At 48.8% G+C, this 17,505-nt stretch overlaps 2 protein-coding genes across 6 annotated transcripts in view; one reads left to right on the forward strand and one right to left on the reverse strand.

Moving 5' to 3' along the window:
* Positions 1 to 6,270: 6,270 nt before the first annotated feature.
* Positions 6,271 to 9,815, reverse strand: UQCR10 (ubiquinol-cytochrome c reductase, complex III subunit X). Its single transcript, XM_055252741.2, has 3 exons — positions 9,715 to 9,815; positions 8,719 to 9,016; positions 6,271 to 6,535 (listed from the first exon to the last, which is right to left on the reverse strand). Exons 2-3 carry the CDS (start codon positions 8,866 to 8,868, stop codon positions 6,494 to 6,496), a joined length of 192 nt encoding a protein of 63 aa, XP_055108716.1. The 5' UTR covers positions 8,869 to 9,016; positions 9,715 to 9,815; the 3' UTR covers positions 6,271 to 6,493.
* Positions 9,193 to 17,505, forward strand: part of ZMAT5 (zinc finger matrin-type 5) — a 36,632-nt gene continuing 28,319 nt past the window's right edge. The window contains exons 1-2 of one of the 5 annotated variants that reach the window (XM_063623654.1): positions 9,284 to 9,429; positions 9,511 to 9,696. The gene's annotated coding sequence lies outside the window, so the exon portion shown is untranslated. Of the gene's footprint in view, positions 9,430 to 9,496; positions 9,697 to 16,452; positions 16,474 to 17,505 lie in introns of those variants that run through there. The other 4 variants (XM_055252737.2, XM_063623653.1, XM_055252738.2 and 1 more) reach the window with 4 other exon arrangements.

Genomic DNA, 17,505 nt, shown 5'->3' on the forward strand with positions numbered 1-17,505 from the left:
TCCGCCTCCCGGGTTCATGCCATTCTCCTGCCTCAGCCTCTCCGAGTAGCTGGGACTACAGGCGCCCGCCACCACGCCTGGCTAATTTTTTGTATTTTTTAGTAGAGACGGGGTTTCACCGTGGTCTCGATCTCCTGACCTCGTGATCCGCCCGCCTCAGCCTCCCAAAGTGCTGGGATTACAAGCGTGAGCCACCGCGCCCGGCTCCCCATCTCTTAAAAACAAACAAAAAATAGGCCGGATGGGCACGGTGGCTTATGCCTGTAATCCCAGCACTTTGGGAGGCCAAGGTGGGCAGATCACCTGAAGTCAGGAGTTCGAGAACAGCCTGGCCAACATGGTGAAACCCGATCTCTACTACAAAATAAAAAAATTAGGCGTGGTGGCGGGTGCCCGTAATCCCAGCTACTCAGGAGGCTGAGGCAGGAGAATCACTTGAACCTGGGAGGCGCAGATTGCAGTGAGCCAAGATCGTGCCACTGCACTCCAGCCTGGGCAACAGAACAAGACTCTGTCTCAAAAAAAAAAAAAAAAAAAAAAAGCCAGGCATGGTAGGCACACCTGTAGTTCCAGCTACTTGGGAAGCTGAGGCGGGAGAATCACTTGAGCCCTGGAGTTTAAGGCTGTAGGGAGCTGTGATTGCACCACTGTACTCCTGCCTGGGCAACAGTAAGAACCTGTCTCTAAGAAAAGAAAAATAGCCGGGCGCAGTGGCTCATGCCTGTAATCTCAGCACTTTGGGAGGCCGATGCAGGGAGATCACCTGAGGTCAGGAGTTCGAGATCAGCCTGGGCAACATGATGAAACCCCGTCTCTACTAAAAATACAAAATTAGCCAGGCGTGGAGGCACATGCCTGTAATCCCAGCTACTCGGGAGGCTGAGGCAGAAGAATCACTTCAACCTGGGAGGTGGAGGATGCGTTGAGCCGAGATCGCGCCATTGCACTCCAGCCTGGGCAGCAAGAGTAAATCTCCGTCTCACCAAAAAAAAAAAAAAGAAAAGAAAAGAAAAGAATAACTCACTCAACAGTTAACCACTGTTAATAATCTGGTGTGAAACAAAGTAGCAAATTTAAGAAACCCTGTTTGCTCATTTCTGTTTGAACCTCCGACTGTGATGAAATGTAGCTCTCCGGAAGAATCCTTGAAGACATAACAGGATAGCGTATGCACCGCCCCCCCCCCCCATCTCTTGCCTGAGTTATTAGATTCCTTAAAAGGTAAATGACTCTAGGCTGGGCGCTGTGGCTCACCCCTGCAATCCCAGCACTTTGGGAGGCCAGGTGGGTGGATTGCTTTAGGTGATGAGTTTGAGACCAGCCTGGACAACATGACGAAACCCCATCTCTACTAAAAATATAAAATTAGCCAGGCATGGTGGCATGCAATTACAGGTGCCTGTAATCCCAGCTACTCGGGAGGCTGAGGCAGAACTGCTGGAACCCGGGAGGTGGAGGTTGCAGTGAGCCGAGATCACGCCACTGCACTTTAGCCTAGGTAACAGAGCAAGATTGGGCACAATGACTCATGCCTGTAATCTTAGCACTTTGGGAGGCTGAGGTGGGAGGATCACTTGAAGCCAGGAGTTCAAAACCAGCCTGGTCAACATAGCGAGACTCCATCTCTATAAAAGAAAAATTTTTAAATTAGCTAGGTGTGGTGGCAGGCAACTGTAGTCCCAGCTACTGGAGAGGCTGAGGCAGGGAGATCTTTTGAGCCCAGGAGCTGGAGGCTGCAATGAGCCATGATTGTACCATTGTACTTTGGCCTGGGCAACAGAGTAAGACCCTGCCTCAAAAAAAAAAAAGACTTCTTAATAAAACTAACTTTAATTCTTTATGCATTTTTGTTTGTTTGTTTGTTTGTTTTCAGATGGTGTCTTGCTCTGTCACTCAGGCTGGAGTGCAGTGGCACGATCTCGGCTCACTGCAACCTCTGCCTCCCAGGTTGAAGCAATTCTCCTGTCTCAGCCTCCTGAGTAGCTGGGATTACAGGCAGACGCCACCACGCCCAGCTAATTTTTGTATTTTTAGTAGAGACAGGGTTTCGCCATGTTGCCCAGGCTGGTCTCGAACTCCTGACCTCAAGTGATCCACCTGCCTTGGCCTCTCAAAGTGTTGGGATTACAGGCATGAGCCACCGCGTCTGACCACGCCTGGCCTGGTTTAGGTCTTGATTTGACCCCCAGAGGTGTACTATCTTCGGCAGGTCATAATTTTCCTAGGCTTCAACTTCATCTTCACAAAGATACGCCTCAGGTAGGAAAAACTGGACAATTTCTAGGGTCTCTCCTACCTCTCCATGGGTTTCCTGACCTGAATCTTCCTCCGTCAGAGAAGATTCTGGATAATCCAGCTCTGGCTGAATCACATCAGGCTGTAGGTGAAAGATGGCAGACAGGTGAGTCATTTACCTTACTAGGCCAGGCAGCTTCCCTAGCTACAAAACAGAGCTGCTCTATGCCTGCTCAGGGCTTCCCAATGTTCTCCTCTGGCACTCCCAGCCAGGAGGCACAGTTTCCAGCCAGGCTGCAAGGTCTCTAACAGCCATCAGCTCTAACCAGGAGTCAGGCATCAGCCTCCTAGCTAGGCTTTCTGCTTTTATTCCCACCCACTTCCAATCTAATTGCCCCACAGTTCCCAGAGTGAGGTTTTTATATGACAGAGCTTGTTGCTCCCTTGCTTAAAACATTTTCGGTAGTAGCTACTCATTCTAATTTTGGTAAAATCCAGATTCTCTTTTTTTTTTTTTTTTTTTTTGAGATGGAGTCTCACTCTAGTGCCCAGGCTGGAGTGCAGTGGCGAGATCTCAGCTCCTACAACCTCTGCCTCCCAGGTTCAAACAATTCTCCTGCCTCACCCTGCCAAGTAGCTGGGATTATAGGTGCACGCCACCACGCCCCGCTAATTTTTGTATTTTTAGTAGAGACAGGAGTTTCACCATGTGGGCCAGGCTGGTCTTGAACTCCTGACCTCAAGTGATCCACCCGCCTCGGCCTCCCAAAATGCTGGGATTACAGGCATGAACCACCGCGCCCAGCCCAGATTTTTCACTGTGACTTACCAGGTCGTGAATGATCTGGTCTCGTGTATTCTCCACCTTCAACCTCATCTACCTGGCATCTTAGCTCCTGCAACACAGTAAGTGCTTTCCCCATAGGGGCCCTAAAACCTGCTACTTAGGCCGGGCGCGGTGGCTCACGCTTGTAATCCCTGCACTTTGGGAGGCCGAGGCGGGCGGATCACGAGGTCAGGAGATCGAGACCATGGTGAAACCCCGTCTCTACTAAAAATACAAAAAAAAAAAAAAAAATTAGCCGGGCGTGGTGACGGGCGCCTGTAGTCCCAGCTACTGGGGAGGCTGAGGCAGGAGAATGGCATGAACCCAGGAGGCGGAGCTTGCAGTGAGCCGAGATCGAGCCATTGCACTCCAGCCTGGGTGACAGAGCGAGACTCTGTCTCAAAAAAAAAAAAAAAAAAAAAAAAAAAAACCTGCTACTTCCCCTGCTTTGCCTCTAACGCCCAACATAAATGGCTCATCTTTATCACCTATCGGTCTCAGCTCTTCTGAGGCTTCCCTAGACCAGCTGTCACTCCTGGTTAATCCCTCCCTCTCCTTGCACTGCTTCCCAGAGCCCTTGGCTTAGTCTGTAATAATACAGGATGGCTTTTAGTGTCTTCCCCATAGGAGTTTAAGCCCCACGTGCTATATTACCATCATATGTCCTGCTAGCACAGTACCTCACAGTGGCCAGCCAAACACTTGCTGAATGAATGACCAGATGTTTCTCCAACTCCTCCTCTTCACATTCCTACTGCTCCAGCCTTCCAGCAGAATCGTCTGGTTTTCTGAGTCCTTAGCATCCATGTCTCTCTGCCAACAGTTTCTTCCATGTGCCAGTATCTGAGACTGTGCGAACTGCATTACAGCTCCTCTATTTTTTTTTTTTTTTTTTTTTTTTGAGATGGAGTCTCACGCCATCGCCCAGGCTGGAGTGCAGTGATGCGATCTCTGCTCACTGCAACCTCCGCCTCCCGGGTTCACGCCATTCTCCTGCCTCAGCCTCCCACGTAGCTGGGACTACAGGTGCCCGCCACCACGCCCGGCTAATTTTTTTGTATTTTTAGTAGAAACGGGGTTTCACCGTGTTAGCCAGGATGGTCTCGATCTCCTGACCTCGTGATCTGCCCACCTCGGCCTCACAAAGTGCTGGGATTACAGGTGTGAGCCACCATGCCCGGCCTACAGCTCCTCTATTTTTAAAAATTTAATTTGAAAACATTTTTGGCTGGGCATGGTGGCTCACGCCTGTAATCCCAACACTTTGGGAAGCCAAGGCAGGAGGACGTCTTGAGTCCAGGAGTTCGAGACCAGCCTGGGCAACATGGCAAAACCCTACCTCTACAAAAAAATGCAAAAAAACTAGTGGGGAGTGGTGGCACACACCTGTAGTCCCAGCTACCTGGGAGGCTGAGGTGGGGGGATTGTTTGCACCCAGGTCGAGGCTGCAGTGAGCTGAGATCAGGCCATAGCATTCCATTCTGGGTGACAGAGCAAGACAGTCTTGCTGTCTCCCAGGCTGGAGTGTAGTGGCGCAATCTTGGCTCACTGTAACCTCCACCTCCCGAGTTCAAGCAATTCTCCTGCCTCAGCCTCCCGAGTAGCTGGGATTACAAGCATATGCCACCACACTCGGCTAATTTTTGTATTTTTAGTAGAGATGGGGTTTCACCATGTTGGCCAGGCTGGTCTTGAGCTCCTGACCTTAAGTGATCCACCTGCCTTGGCCTCCCAAAATGCTGGGATTACGGGTGTCAGACACTATGCCCGGCCAAAAATTTTTTTTAAAGGCAGGGTCTCACTCTCCCCCAAGCAGGAGTGCAGTGGCACAATCATAACTCACCGTAACCTTAATTTCTGGGCTCAAGTAATCCTCCCACCTCAGCCTCCCAAGTAGCTGGGATTACAGGCTGGTGCCACCATGCTCAGCTAACTTGAAATTTTTTTGTAGAGGCGGGGTATCTCACTATATTGCTTAGACTGGCCTCAAACTGTTGGCCTCAAGCAATCCTCCCACCTCAGTCTCCTCAAGTGCTGGGATTACAGGCCTGCAACTCCTTTAATACTCCCCAAAAATCCCACACAGTATGTTCTACTACCCTATTTTACAGATAAGGAAACTGGAGTTCAGCAAGTTCAAGTGCCTTGCCCTTGTGTATTAGTCCATTTTCACACTGCTGATAAAGACATACCCGAAACTGGGTAATTTATAAAAAGAGGTTTAATGCACTCGCATTTCCACGTGGCTGGGGAGGCCTCACAATCATGGTGGAAAGTGAAAGACCCAACTTACATGGCGGCAGGCAAGAGAGAATCAGAGCCAAGCAAAAGGGGAAACCCCTTATAAAATCATCAGATCTCGTCAGACTTCTTCACTATCACGAGAACAGTGTGGGGGAACTGCTCCCATGATTCAATTATCTCCCACCAAGTCCCTCCCACAACACATGGGAACTATGGGAGCTACAATTCAAAATGAGATTTGGGTGGGGACACAGCGAAACCCTATCACCTTGGTTCCCATAGCTAGAATCAGTGGAGTCAGGCTTCAAACCCACCAGCTAAGCACCTTTATGAACCACTGAACTCATCAGAGTGGAACTGTAGCAGGAGGCTGTGACCCAGAGAGGTATGACAGCTTACCAAAAGACACTCAGTAAGAGGCAGAATACACCAAGCTTGTCCAACCCGTGACCCGCAGGCTGCATGCAGCCCAGGATGACTTTGAATGAGGCCCAAACACAAATTCTTCAACTTTATTAAAACATTATGAGATTTTTGCACAAACCATTGTTTTTTGTTTTAGCTCATCAGCTACCGTTACTGTATTTTGTGTGACCCAAGACAATTCTTCTAACGTGGCCCAGGGAAGCCAAAAGATTGAATACCCCTGAACTAGACCCTAGGGTGGGGAGTGGCTAAGACTCCCAGGCCAGGGTCTCTCCCCCAGCTGAGGCCACAGTGCTTCCCCACGGCCAAGACAGTGAGTTATTTAAGAATGGAATTACTGGCTTAGAAGCCAAAGTTGACTGTAATATCCCCAACTCTGGCTCCTGTTTTGAAAACCGGAATTCTTTGGAAGTTAATGGAAAACTCAAAATAGCAGACTCTGCCCTTGGGGTGTTTGCAGAGGGCTTTGAAGTGGTCTCAAATTACTGACAAGTGAAGATCAGGTAGAGTTAACAAAGCAACCAATGCAGAAGCAGGTCTCAAGGGCAATTCACATTTATTTCCTGAGCATGCTGACTAAACATACTTCAAACAGCAGAAGGTAAAGAGTCTGTTTTATAAGTAAAGCTGTTTCTTGCCAACAGCGAACGGTGGTCCATGAAGAGTAACTTGAGCATCATCTTCAAGCTGAGGCTCCAGCTCTGGGGAAACAGCTGCTGGGTGAACCTGGTCCTTCTGGCCTGGTTGGGGGCCTCCAAGGAACTACTTGTTCTCATACTTGTGCTTGATGTGTTTCCACAGCTTCTGCATTTTAAAGACAAGAGCCACAAACTTTGACCTTTGCCTCTCACATTTTACAACTACTCCCACTGCCCTGGTCTTTAAAATAAGCTTGGGGGAAACACATGCCATGTCCTGATTAAAAAGATACACTTGTGGGCAAACTCGAAGCAATCCTATGCTTGATGCACATTTTTTTTTTTTTGAGATGGAGACTTGCTCTGTTGCCCAGGCTGGAGTGCAGTGGCGCAATCTTGGCTCACTGCAACCTCAGCCTCCTGGGTTCAAGCGATTCTCCTGCCTCAGCTTCAAGAGCAGCTGGGAATATAGGTGTGCGCTACCTGTCTAATTTTTGTATTTTTAGTAGAGATGGGGTTTCGCCATGTTGGCCAAGCTGGTCTCAAACTCCTGACCTCAAGTGATCTGCCTGCCTTGGCCTCCCAAAGCGCTGGGATGACAGGTGTGAGCCACCGCGCCGAGCCTTCATGCATAATTCTTGGCATTTATAAAATACTATGATGCTTTCAATCACCAGGTGAATTAAGTGGAAAGGGGTGATCTTAATTTTGTAGGAAATTCAGTTTGAGATTGAGGGAAGTACCCCAAAACACACAATTATTAAGGAAAACAGCCTGGAAGATGTCTCAGTTCTTCAACTCCCAGGTATTACTGAAGAGATTATAAGTGCGTAGTCCCAAAATACTTCACCATGAGCCATTTAAGACATTTCTTGGGACCTAAATTGGCTGAAATTCTCATTCCCAAGAGCACAAGAGGTTGAGCACAGTGGCTCACGCCTGTAATCCCAGTACTTTAGGAGGCTAAGGCAGGAGGACTGCCTGAGCTCAGGAATTCGAGACCAGCCTGGGCAACATGGTGAAACCCCATCTCTAGAAAAAATACAAAAATTAGCTGGACGTGGTGGCGCATGCCTGTGGTCCCAGCTACACAGGAGGCTGAGGTGGGAAGATCACTTGAACCCAGGAGGTCAAGGCTGCAGTGAACTGTGATCATGCCACTGCACTCCAACCTGGGCGACAGAGTGAGACCTTGTCTCAAAAAGAAAAAAAAAAAAAAAAAGCACAGGGAAAATGGATGAGTTATAACAACATACTTGGATGTCTCTCCAGATCAGTGGGAGTGGTTAACAGAACCACTTGCAAGAGATGAGACAGTGGCAATGCTTTCATATGCGCAAGAAGTTGCACTGGTCACAGGCAGCACAGCACTAGTGGACAGTGCCTTCCCGGGCTGCAGAGTCAGCCAGTCTCAAATTAAAAACACAAGTGAGTGGTGGAACAGGGCTATATGTATAAGGGCTACTCCCATACAGCCATAATTTAGCGATATAAAGCATGCACTGCACCTAGCACAGTGCATGATACATAAAAGTAAAAAATGTGTTGCTATTCCTACCTCATGCTTCCACTTTCTCCTGAGGAATGTAAGCAATGATTATTTTTCAGTAGTACCACCTACCAGGCATTGGCACCACCTACCAGGCATGTGGCACCACCTACCAGGCATGTGGCACCCTGCCTGCATCTCATGTAATCCTCACAATCGTGCTCAGGTTACTATTAATATCTCCATCTCACAGTTAAAACGGAGTTCAGAGACGAAACTCGCTCAGCTTAATGACACAGTTAAGTGACAAGGACCAGTGTTCCTATCCAAGGCTTTCTGATTTCATAGCTCCCACTCTCAACCATTAATACCAACTGCCTACATGGGAAGACTTGGGGACCAGAAGCGCCGTCTGAAACTTCAGCCACGGCGTCTAAGGTGTCTAATGTCCTTTTCACGACCGTTGCCTGCTCAAATCTGCCCTTGAAACCCTGAGAGACAGGGGTCAGGTTTCTGGCCCTGACTTGCCCCTGGCTTCCTGTGCACCTAGTCAGTTCTTTGCTCTCACTATCCTTTAGTTTTTGCTTCTGATAATGGACAAGTGGGTATGTAGGGTGGCACACAGCAATACTTACAACCCCTGTAAAGTGAGATATATTAACCTCGCTTAACGTTTTAGAATTCACATCAAGCCAAGGAGACAGACGGCGGACTCGGGTTTACCCCTGGTTTACCCCAGAAAACGCCGACGGTTTACCCCTTACCCCCTTCCTGGTAAAAGTATACTGAGTCCCATCCCACCTCTACTCCACTGTCACCCCTCAGGCGGGTCCAAGGTCAGGAATGGCACAGGCCCTCACCCCCTCGTTGATGTGGTCGTAGATAGCGTCCGCGCCTTGATCGAAGGCGCGCTCGAAGAACACGACGCCCACGACGATGGTGAGGGCGAAGGTGGAGGTCCTGCGGAACAGCAGGGAGTACAATTTCGAAGTCAACGTCGCGGCCGCCATGTTTCTTCACAGTCCAACTCGCGCCACCGCGCCTGCGCCGGGGCCGACCTCGTTCTCCAAAGGCCTTAGACATGCAACACCTTATGGGATTTGTAGTTCCTCTGAATCTCAGCCTTCGTTGTTTTTGAACGACAGAGGTACTGCTGTCCTGGGCAAGAGAAAAAAAGTCTTATTCATATCAGGACAGCCCAAATAATCTGATAAAATTTATTACCCAATTTTTCTTCTCCAGAATTCCTGGCTATCAGAATATGTCAAACTACAACTCCCAGAAGCCCTCGCGCTCCCTCACCTTCTCCCCGCCCTCCGCCCGGTCCCGGCTTAGATTCCCAAAGCTCTCTAGGAAGGGCGAACTGATGGCCAAGGCGAGACTACGAATCCCAGCAAGCAGTGCGCGACGCGAGGACGCAGGAGGAGGAGCCCGGAGCTGCAGTCACCGGGGAGCCAGGTACCTTCCGCGAGACGTCGAGGGGCGAGTCCTAGTCTCTTTTCCCCGCATTGGAAGACTTGAGCGCTTCCTTCTCTGTCCGTACGCCCTGCGGCGGGACGCAGCATTTCTTGGTATGGGGTGTGGATAGAGGGGCGAGAGGATCTGGGTTCCCCAGACCCTGGCTCATCTCTTCGCCTTGTCCCCTGCACCAGCCCCAACTCTAGGCCAGGAGCTGGAGCCTGTGGCAAAAGTCTTGTCCTGGAGGTTAAACCCTTCACCCTGGCTTAAGGGCCGGGACGGATCTGCCCTGCTTCCTGTTCCTCTCACCCCTGGGCTTCGCACCCGCCAACCCTGGTCTGGAAGGCTGGAGAGTTGGGACCTGCTTGGGGTTGAAAAGAGTAAGGGCTTTGGAGTACCTGGGTCATTCAACAGATGTTTTCCCAGCGCCTGTTCTGGTCTCTGCTCTGGGGACCCAGCAGTGAACAAAGTCCCTGCTCTCACAGAGCGCTCAATCTACTGAGTGGGCGGGTGGGGAGATGCAGTACAGCAAACAGATAATGCTTTGGTTGACTGGAGAGGCAGTTGTGGTGACATTGCACCCTGGGTGGCTGCTCTGGGGGTGACACTTGACTAGAGACCTGAATGAATAGTAGAGTTCAACAAGAAAACGCTGGTGCAAAGGTCTTGAGGCAGCTACAGTCCTGGGATGTTTGAGGGAAAGAAGTAGAGTGGACTGTGAAGAGGTGGACGCTGGTCAGCTCATGTCTGGCCTTGGAATCCACCTTATGGAGTCTTGTTTTCTTTGGTTTTTGTTTTTAGAGACAGGGTCTCACTGTGTTGCCCAGGCTGGTCTCCAACTCCTGGGCTCAAGCAATCTTCCTGCCTCGGCCCCCCAAGGTGCTGGAATTACAGGTGTGAGCCACCGCGTCTGGCCAAGGAGTCTTGGTTTTTTTTCTAATTGCACTGGGAGGCCACTGAAGGGTTTTCAGCAGAAATGCGACAAGATTTAATTTGCACTTTAATGTCATCATCCTGGGTAGTCTATGGAGAGTGGACTGCAAGGGGGAAGTTATTGTAGTAGATCAGTTGAGGGAAGATGGGTGGTTATTTATTTGAGATGGAGTCGACCGGGCATCGTGGCTCATGCCTGTAATCCCAGCACTTTGGGAGGCTGAGGCGGGTGGATCACGAGGTCAGGAGTTAGAGACCAGCCTAACCAACATGGTGAAACCCCGTCTCTACTAAAAATACAAAAATTAGCCAGGCGTGGTGGTGTGCACCTGTAATCTCAGCTACTTGGGAGGCTGAGGCGGGAGCATTGCTTGGGATTACAGGCGCCTGCCACCATGCCCGGCTAATTTTTTTTTTAGTAGAGATGGGGTTTCACCATGTTGGCCAGGCTGGTCTCAAACTCCTGAACTCAGGTGATCCTCCCATCTTGGCCTCCCAAAGTGCTGGGATTACAGGCGTGAGCCACCACACCCAGCCTGATGGGTGGCAATTTAGGTTAGGGTGTGGAGCAGAGCAGTGATCAGATTTGGGATGTAACTTGGGAGGTAGGGCAGACAGAGCAAGCTAGCAGATCTGTGTAGGGTGCACAGGAAAGAGGAATTGAGGAGGATATCTTAAGTTTTTTGTTTCTGTTTTTGTTTTGAGACAGAGTCTTGCTCTGTTGCCCAGGCTGGAGTGCAGTGGCACAATCTTGCCTCACTGCAACCTCTGCCACCCAGGTTCAAGCAATTCTCATGCCTTAGCCTACTGAGTAGCTGGGATTACAAGCGGACACCAACACGCCCAGCTCATTTTTGTGTTTTTAGTAGAGACAGGGTTTCACCATGTTGGCCAGGCTGATCCTGAACTCCTGGCCTCAAGTGATCCGCCTGCCACGGTCTCCCAAAGTGCTGGGATTACAGGTGTGAGCCACCGTGTCCAGCTGACATCTAAGTTTTGACCTCAACAATTTAAAATCAACAGAATGATCTTAAGTTCTGTTTTGGCCACGTCAGTTTGAGCTAGCCCACAGACATCAAGTGGAAGTGTCTAGAGGCAAATGAGGACATGGATCTGGAGTTTAGAGGAGAGGTATGAGCCTGAGAAGAGTCATCCGGATAGGGGTGGCATTCAAAACCAGGGACTGGGCTGGGCATGGTGGCTTACACCTATAATCCCAGTGTTTTGGGAGGCCAAGGCAGGAGAAACACTTGAGGCCAAGAGTTGAAGACCAGCCTGGGCCACACAGTGAGACCATCTCCACAAAAAACAATCTAGGGGCCGGGCGCGGTGGCTCACACCTGTAATCCCCGCACTTTGGGAGGCCAAGGTGGGCGGATCACTTGAGGTCAGGAGTTCAAGACCAGCCTGGCCAACATGGTGAAACCCTGTCTCTACTAAAAATACAAAAAAATTAGCCACCCGCTTGTAATCCCAGCAACTCAGGAGGCTGAGGCAGGAGAATCACTTGAACCTGGGAGGCGGAGGCTGCCACGAGCTGAGATCGCGCCACTGCGCTCCAGCCTGGGTGACAGAGCTCAAACGAAAACAAAACAAACAAAAACTAGGGATTGGATTGCAGGCCTGGCTCTGCCTCTGACTCTGACATTGATCAGGCTTTAACTCTCTGGACGATCTTTTAATTCATCTGTAAAGAGCAAAAGTAATACCAGGTTAGGGGATCAGAAGGTAAAATGTGAAATGCTTTACATCCATGAGTTATCCTTAGTTATCCCAGTTATCCTGGGAGCCCATCAGAGCAGGAAGTTGTGAGGCTCCAGGGGAAGACTACTTAGGTCTTGCTAATCATTTCCAACCAATCTGGCTGATGGGAAGTTCACAGGAGGGAGAAATGAGTAGGGAAGACCACAGGGAGTTAAAGGTGTAGCTTGTTTTATTTGGTTTTATTATGTTTTATTTTTGTACAGACAGGGTCTCCCTCCATTGCCCAGGCTGGAGTACAGTGGCACATAATTCCTGGTTGTAATAATCATAGTTCCTTGCAGCCTGGAACTCCTGGGCTCAAGCAATTCACCTGCTTCAACCTCCCAAATAGTTGGGGTTACAGGTGTGCACCACCATGCTGGGTTATTATTATTATTATTATTATTATTATTTTGAGAAAGGGTCTTACTCTGTTGCCCAGGCTGGAGTGTAGTGGCATGATCATAGTTCACTGCAGCTTCGAACTCCTGGGCTCAAGTGGTACTCCCACCTCAGCCTTCCAAGTAGCTGGGACTACAGGTGCATGCCACTATGCCCCACTAATTTCGTTTTCTGGTTTTCTTATAGATTTTTTGTAAAGACTAAAAAAATGTAGGGGTGTCACCACGTTGGCCAGGCTGGTCTCAAATTACTGAGCTCAACTGATCCACCCACCTTGGCCTTCCAAAGTGCTGGGATTACAGACATGAGCCATCTCCCCAGCCTACTTTTTATTTATTTATTTATTTATTTATTTATTTTATTTTATTTTTTTGAGACGGAGTCTCGCTCTGTTGCCCAGACTGGAGTGCAGTGGCACGATCTCGGCTCACTGCAACCTCCACCTCCTGGGTCAAGCAATTCTCCTGCCTCAGCCTCCTGAGTAGCTGGGATTACAGGCGCCCGCCAGCACACCCAGCTAATTTTTGTATTTTTAGTAGAGATGGGGTTTCCCCATGTTGGTCAGGCTGGTCTTGAACCTCTGACCTTGTGATCCACCCACCTCGGCCTCCCAAAGTGCTGGGATTACAGGCGTGAGCCACCACGCCTGGCCCTATTTATTTATTGAGGCAGAGTCTCGCTGTGTTGCCCAGGCTGGAGTGCAGTGGTGTAATCTCAGCTCACTGCAACTTCTGCCTCCTGGGTTCAAGTGATTCTGTTCCCTCAGCCTCCCGAGTAGCTGGGATTACAGGCACCTGCCACCATGCCTGGCTAATTTTTGTATTTTTAGTACAGATGGGTTTTCACCATCTTGGCCAGGCTAGTCTGGAACTCCTGACCTCAGGTGATCTGTCCATCTTGGCCTCCCACCCAGCCTAATTTAAAAAAAAATTTTTTGTAGAGAGAGGGTCTTGCCACATTGCCCAGGCTGTTCTCTAACTCCTGGCCACAACGGATGCTCCCACCTTGGCCTCTCAAAGTACTGGATTTTGGTTTTATATTTTATCTTTTAAATTCTCATTCAGAGGTAATCATTTAAAAAACTTAATTTCCCTTAAACTAGCAGTCCCCAACCTTTTTGGCACCAGAGACCAGTTTTGTGGAAGACAATTTTTCTATGGACGGGGTACAGGAGGGGGATGGTTTCAGGATGATTCAAGCACATTATATTTATTGTGCACTTTATTTCTGTTATTATTGCATTGTAATATATAATGAAATAATTATAAGCTCAGCATAATGTAGAATCAGTGGGAGGCCTGAGCTTGTTGTCCTGCAACTAGACAGTCCCATCTGGAGGTGATGGGAGACAGTGACAGATCATCAGGCATTAGATTCTCATAAGGAGCATGCAACCTATATCCCTCGCATGCACAGTTCACAATAGGATACGTGCTCCTATGAGAATCTAATGCTGCCAATGATCTGACGGGAGACGAAGCTCAGGCAGTAATGCGAGCAATGGGGAGTGGCTGTAAATACAGATGACGCTTCGCTCACTCACCTGCCACTCACCTGCCACTCACCTCCCTTAGTAAAATTCTCTCTGTCAGTGGCTCTTAGTATAGGGAGCTAAAAAGAACAAAAACAAAAAAGCAGGCTGTATTTCTGACATGAAATAGGAATATATGGGGGGCCCCTTAGTAACCTTTATAGCACCCCAGGTAATTCTGTTATACAGTCCATATTTCCAATCATTGCTAACCTCTCAATTTAATATCACAACTCTAATATCAATTACTGACATATATTTTATCACTTACTAACTCTATATTTTAACTTTTGTATTTTAAATAGGAATCACAATGCTTATCTGTTAGACACTCAACATATCTCATTTTTTTCAATATTACAGATACTTTTTTTGTGTGTTTTAGGCATTAGATTCTCATAAGGAGCACATAACCTAGATCTCTCGCATGCACAGTTGACAGTAGGATTGTTCTGAGACAGTATCTCACTCTCTCACCCAGGCTGGAGTGCAGTGGTGCAATCTTGGCTCACTGCAGCCTCCATCTCCCCGGGCTCAAGCGATCCTCCTACCTCAACCTCTTGAGCAGTAGCTGGGACCACAGGCCCAAGCCTGCACCACCATGTCTGGCTAATTTTTTAAAAATTATCTGTAGAGACAAGGTTCCCCCTATGTTGCCCAGGCTGTTTTTGAGCTCCTGGGCTCAAGTGATCCTCCTGCCTCCCAAAATGCTGGGATTACAGATGTGAGCCACCATGCCTGGTCTACAGCTACTTTTTTTTTTTTTTTTTTTTTTTTTTTGAGACAGAGTTTCACCCTGTCACCAGGCTGGAGTGCAGTGGCACAACCTCGGCTCACTGCAACCTCCATCTCCCAGGTTCAAGCAATCCTCCTGCCTCAGCCTCCTGAGTAGCTGGGACTATGGGTGCGTGCCACCACGCCCAGCTAATTTTTATATTTTTAGTAGAGACAGGATTTCACCATGTTGGCCAGGATGGTCTTGATCTCTTGACCTCAGCCTTGATCCACCTGCCTCAGCCTCCCAAAGTGCTGGGATTACAGGCGTGAGCCACCGTCCCTGGCCAACAGCTACTTTTTAATTCCGAAATATACTGATTATTACTAAATTTAGGATAGGAACATTAATACAGTGAATTTGATTTGCTCTTATGCTTCTATTTTTAATTCTAAACTTTCCAGGAGTGTGACAAGACACTTATCTAGTAAGAAAACAGCTTTATCCACTTTAACTACTTGTGCTTAGCACAGGTTGGATTACCATTTCAGTGACCTGAGGTTATTCATAATTGGACTGATTTCTAGCTGGGACATGAGTCCAGGGGGCTGTGTCTGCCCAGAGTAACTGTCCCCAGCAGAGGCTGCATTTGGAACTTGAGGTAAAGTTCATTCCTCCAGGCTTTTGCTTCTTAAGGGGTATTAGACTTGCTAGTTAAAATGCAGACTTCTAGGTCCCCCTCCAGATCTGCTAAATCAGGATTTCTGGGGACCTGACCCAGGAGACTATTTTTTTTTGTTTTTGAGACAGAGTCTTGCTCTGTCACCCAGGCTGGAATACAGTGGCACGATCTGGGCTCACTGCAACCTTCACCTCCTGGGTTCAATCTCGAGCCTCAGCCTCCCAAGTAACTGGGATTACAGGTGTGCACCACCACGCCGAGCTAATTTTTTTTTTTTTTTTTTTTGAGATGGAGGAGTCTGTCTCTGTCACTCAGGCTGGAGTGCAGTGGCACAATCTTGGCTCACTGCAACCTCTGCCTCTCAGGTTCAAGCGATTCTCCTGCCTCAGCCTCCTGAGTAGCTGGGATTACAGGCGCCTGCCACCATGCCCAGCTAATTTTTTTTTTTTTTGAGATGGAATCTCACTCTGTTGCCCAGGTTGGAATGCAGTGGTGTGATCTCGGCTCACTGCAACCTCCACTTCCCGGGTCCAAGAAATTCTCCTGCCTCAGCCTCTCGAGTAGCGGGGACTACAGGCACATGCCGCCATGCCCGGCTAATTTTTTGTATTTTAGTAGAGATGGGGTTTCACCGTGTTGCTGAGGCTGGTCTCGAACTCCTGAGCTCAGGCAATCTGCCCGCATTGGCCTCTCAGAGTGCTGGGATTACAGGCGTGAGCCATCATGCCTGGCCTAATTTTGTATTTTTAGTAGAGACGAGGTTTCACCATGTTGGCCAGGCTGGTCTTCAACTCCTGACCTCAGGTAATCTGCCTGCCTTAGCCTCCCAAAGTGCTAGGATTACAGACATGAGCCACCGTGCCCGGCCCCCTTTGACTTTTTATTTTTTCGAGACAGGGTCTCACTCTGTCGCCCAAGCTGGAGTGCAGTGGCATGATCAGAGCTCACTATAACTTCAACCTCCTGGGCCCCAGTGATCCTCCCATCTTAGCATCTTGAGTAGCAAGGACTACAGGCACATGACATCCCAACTGGCTAATTAAAAAAAAATTTTTTTTTAGAGACAGCGGTCTCACTATGTTGCCCAGGCTGGTCTTGAACTCCTGACCTCAACTGATCCACCTTGGCCTTCCAAAGTGCTGGGATTACAGGTGTGAGTCACTGCATTTAGCTGAGATTCATTTTTAATAAGTTTCTCACTTGGAAGCCATGGAAAATTTTGAGCAGGGATTATTTAAGGAGAGTTGATCTGATGCTGCTTATGATACAGTGAATGGAGGGGGCTGTCCAGAGGTGAGGAGCTGAGTTCTGACTTGGGCAGTAGTGACAGTGGAGATAGAGGATCAGATGATATTTGGTGTCCAGACTGGGGAGAGAAGAAGGGGGACGCAGAGACAGTTCTGAGTCCAAGTATCTGGTTCAGGAGCCTCATTCAGACTATTTTTACCTTTCCTATTTGGAAACTCTGGCCTCCTGGGACCTGTAACTATCTGATGAGAAATTGTGTCTTCAGCCCGCAGTCCCTGGAGCCCAGATTCAGGCTCAGCCGACCTTCACCGGGCCTTGGGGTGTGCTAGGCCAAGTCTGGTTGGAATCAGGGTTTGCCTTGTCAGTCTTCACCCAGGGGCTGAGGGGAATGTCTGCTCTACTTTCACTCACCACCCCTGGCTGGTTCATCCGAGTGAACCAGGTCTCTGGAACCCTCCATGGCAGCCTCCAGAGGGAGAAGGAATAGGATTTATCCCCGCCTTACAAATTTCCCTCTTGTTCTTTTTCTCCTTTTTAGAGGCTAGTCAAGCGAGGCGTGGGAGTGCAGAAGGAACAAAGAAATCTGTATCTGGTTGTGATCAGTTAGTCACCAACACCGCTGCACTTGGACTAGCCCCCCACTTTTTTTGAAGGGATTTTTTTTTTTGCAAATTTTAAAACAATACATGCCAAATATAGAAACTTTAAAAAATAGATATCAAATGAAAAAAATCTGGACATAATCCTATTTTCTTTTCTTTCTTTTTTTTTTTTTTTTGGAGACGGAGTCTCGCTTTGTCACCCAGGCTGGAGTGCAGTGGCGTGATCTCGGCTCACTGCAAGCTCCGCCTCCCGGGTTCACGCCATTCTCCTGCCTCAGCCTCTCTGAGTAGCTGGGACTACAGGCGCCCGCCACCACGCCCGGCTAATTTTTT

Source organism: Symphalangus syndactylus, chromosome 18 (genome assembly GCF_028878055.3).
Source record: "Symphalangus syndactylus isolate Jambi chromosome 18, NHGRI_mSymSyn1-v2.1_pri, whole genome shotgun sequence".
Taxonomy (NCBI): domain Eukaryota; kingdom Metazoa; phylum Chordata; class Mammalia; order Primates; family Hylobatidae; genus Symphalangus; species Symphalangus syndactylus.

Excerpts from the sequence above, each read along its gene's own strand:
- UQCR10 (XM_055252741.2), bottom strand. The coding sequence starts at position 8,868 with ATGGCGGCCGCGACGTTGACTTCGAAATTGTACTCCCTGCTGTTCCGC. Across the intron at positions 6,536-8,718 it reads ACGACCACATCAACGAGGGG|AAGCTGTGGAAACACATCAA; the intron begins GTGAGGGCCTGT and ends TTTAAAATGCAG.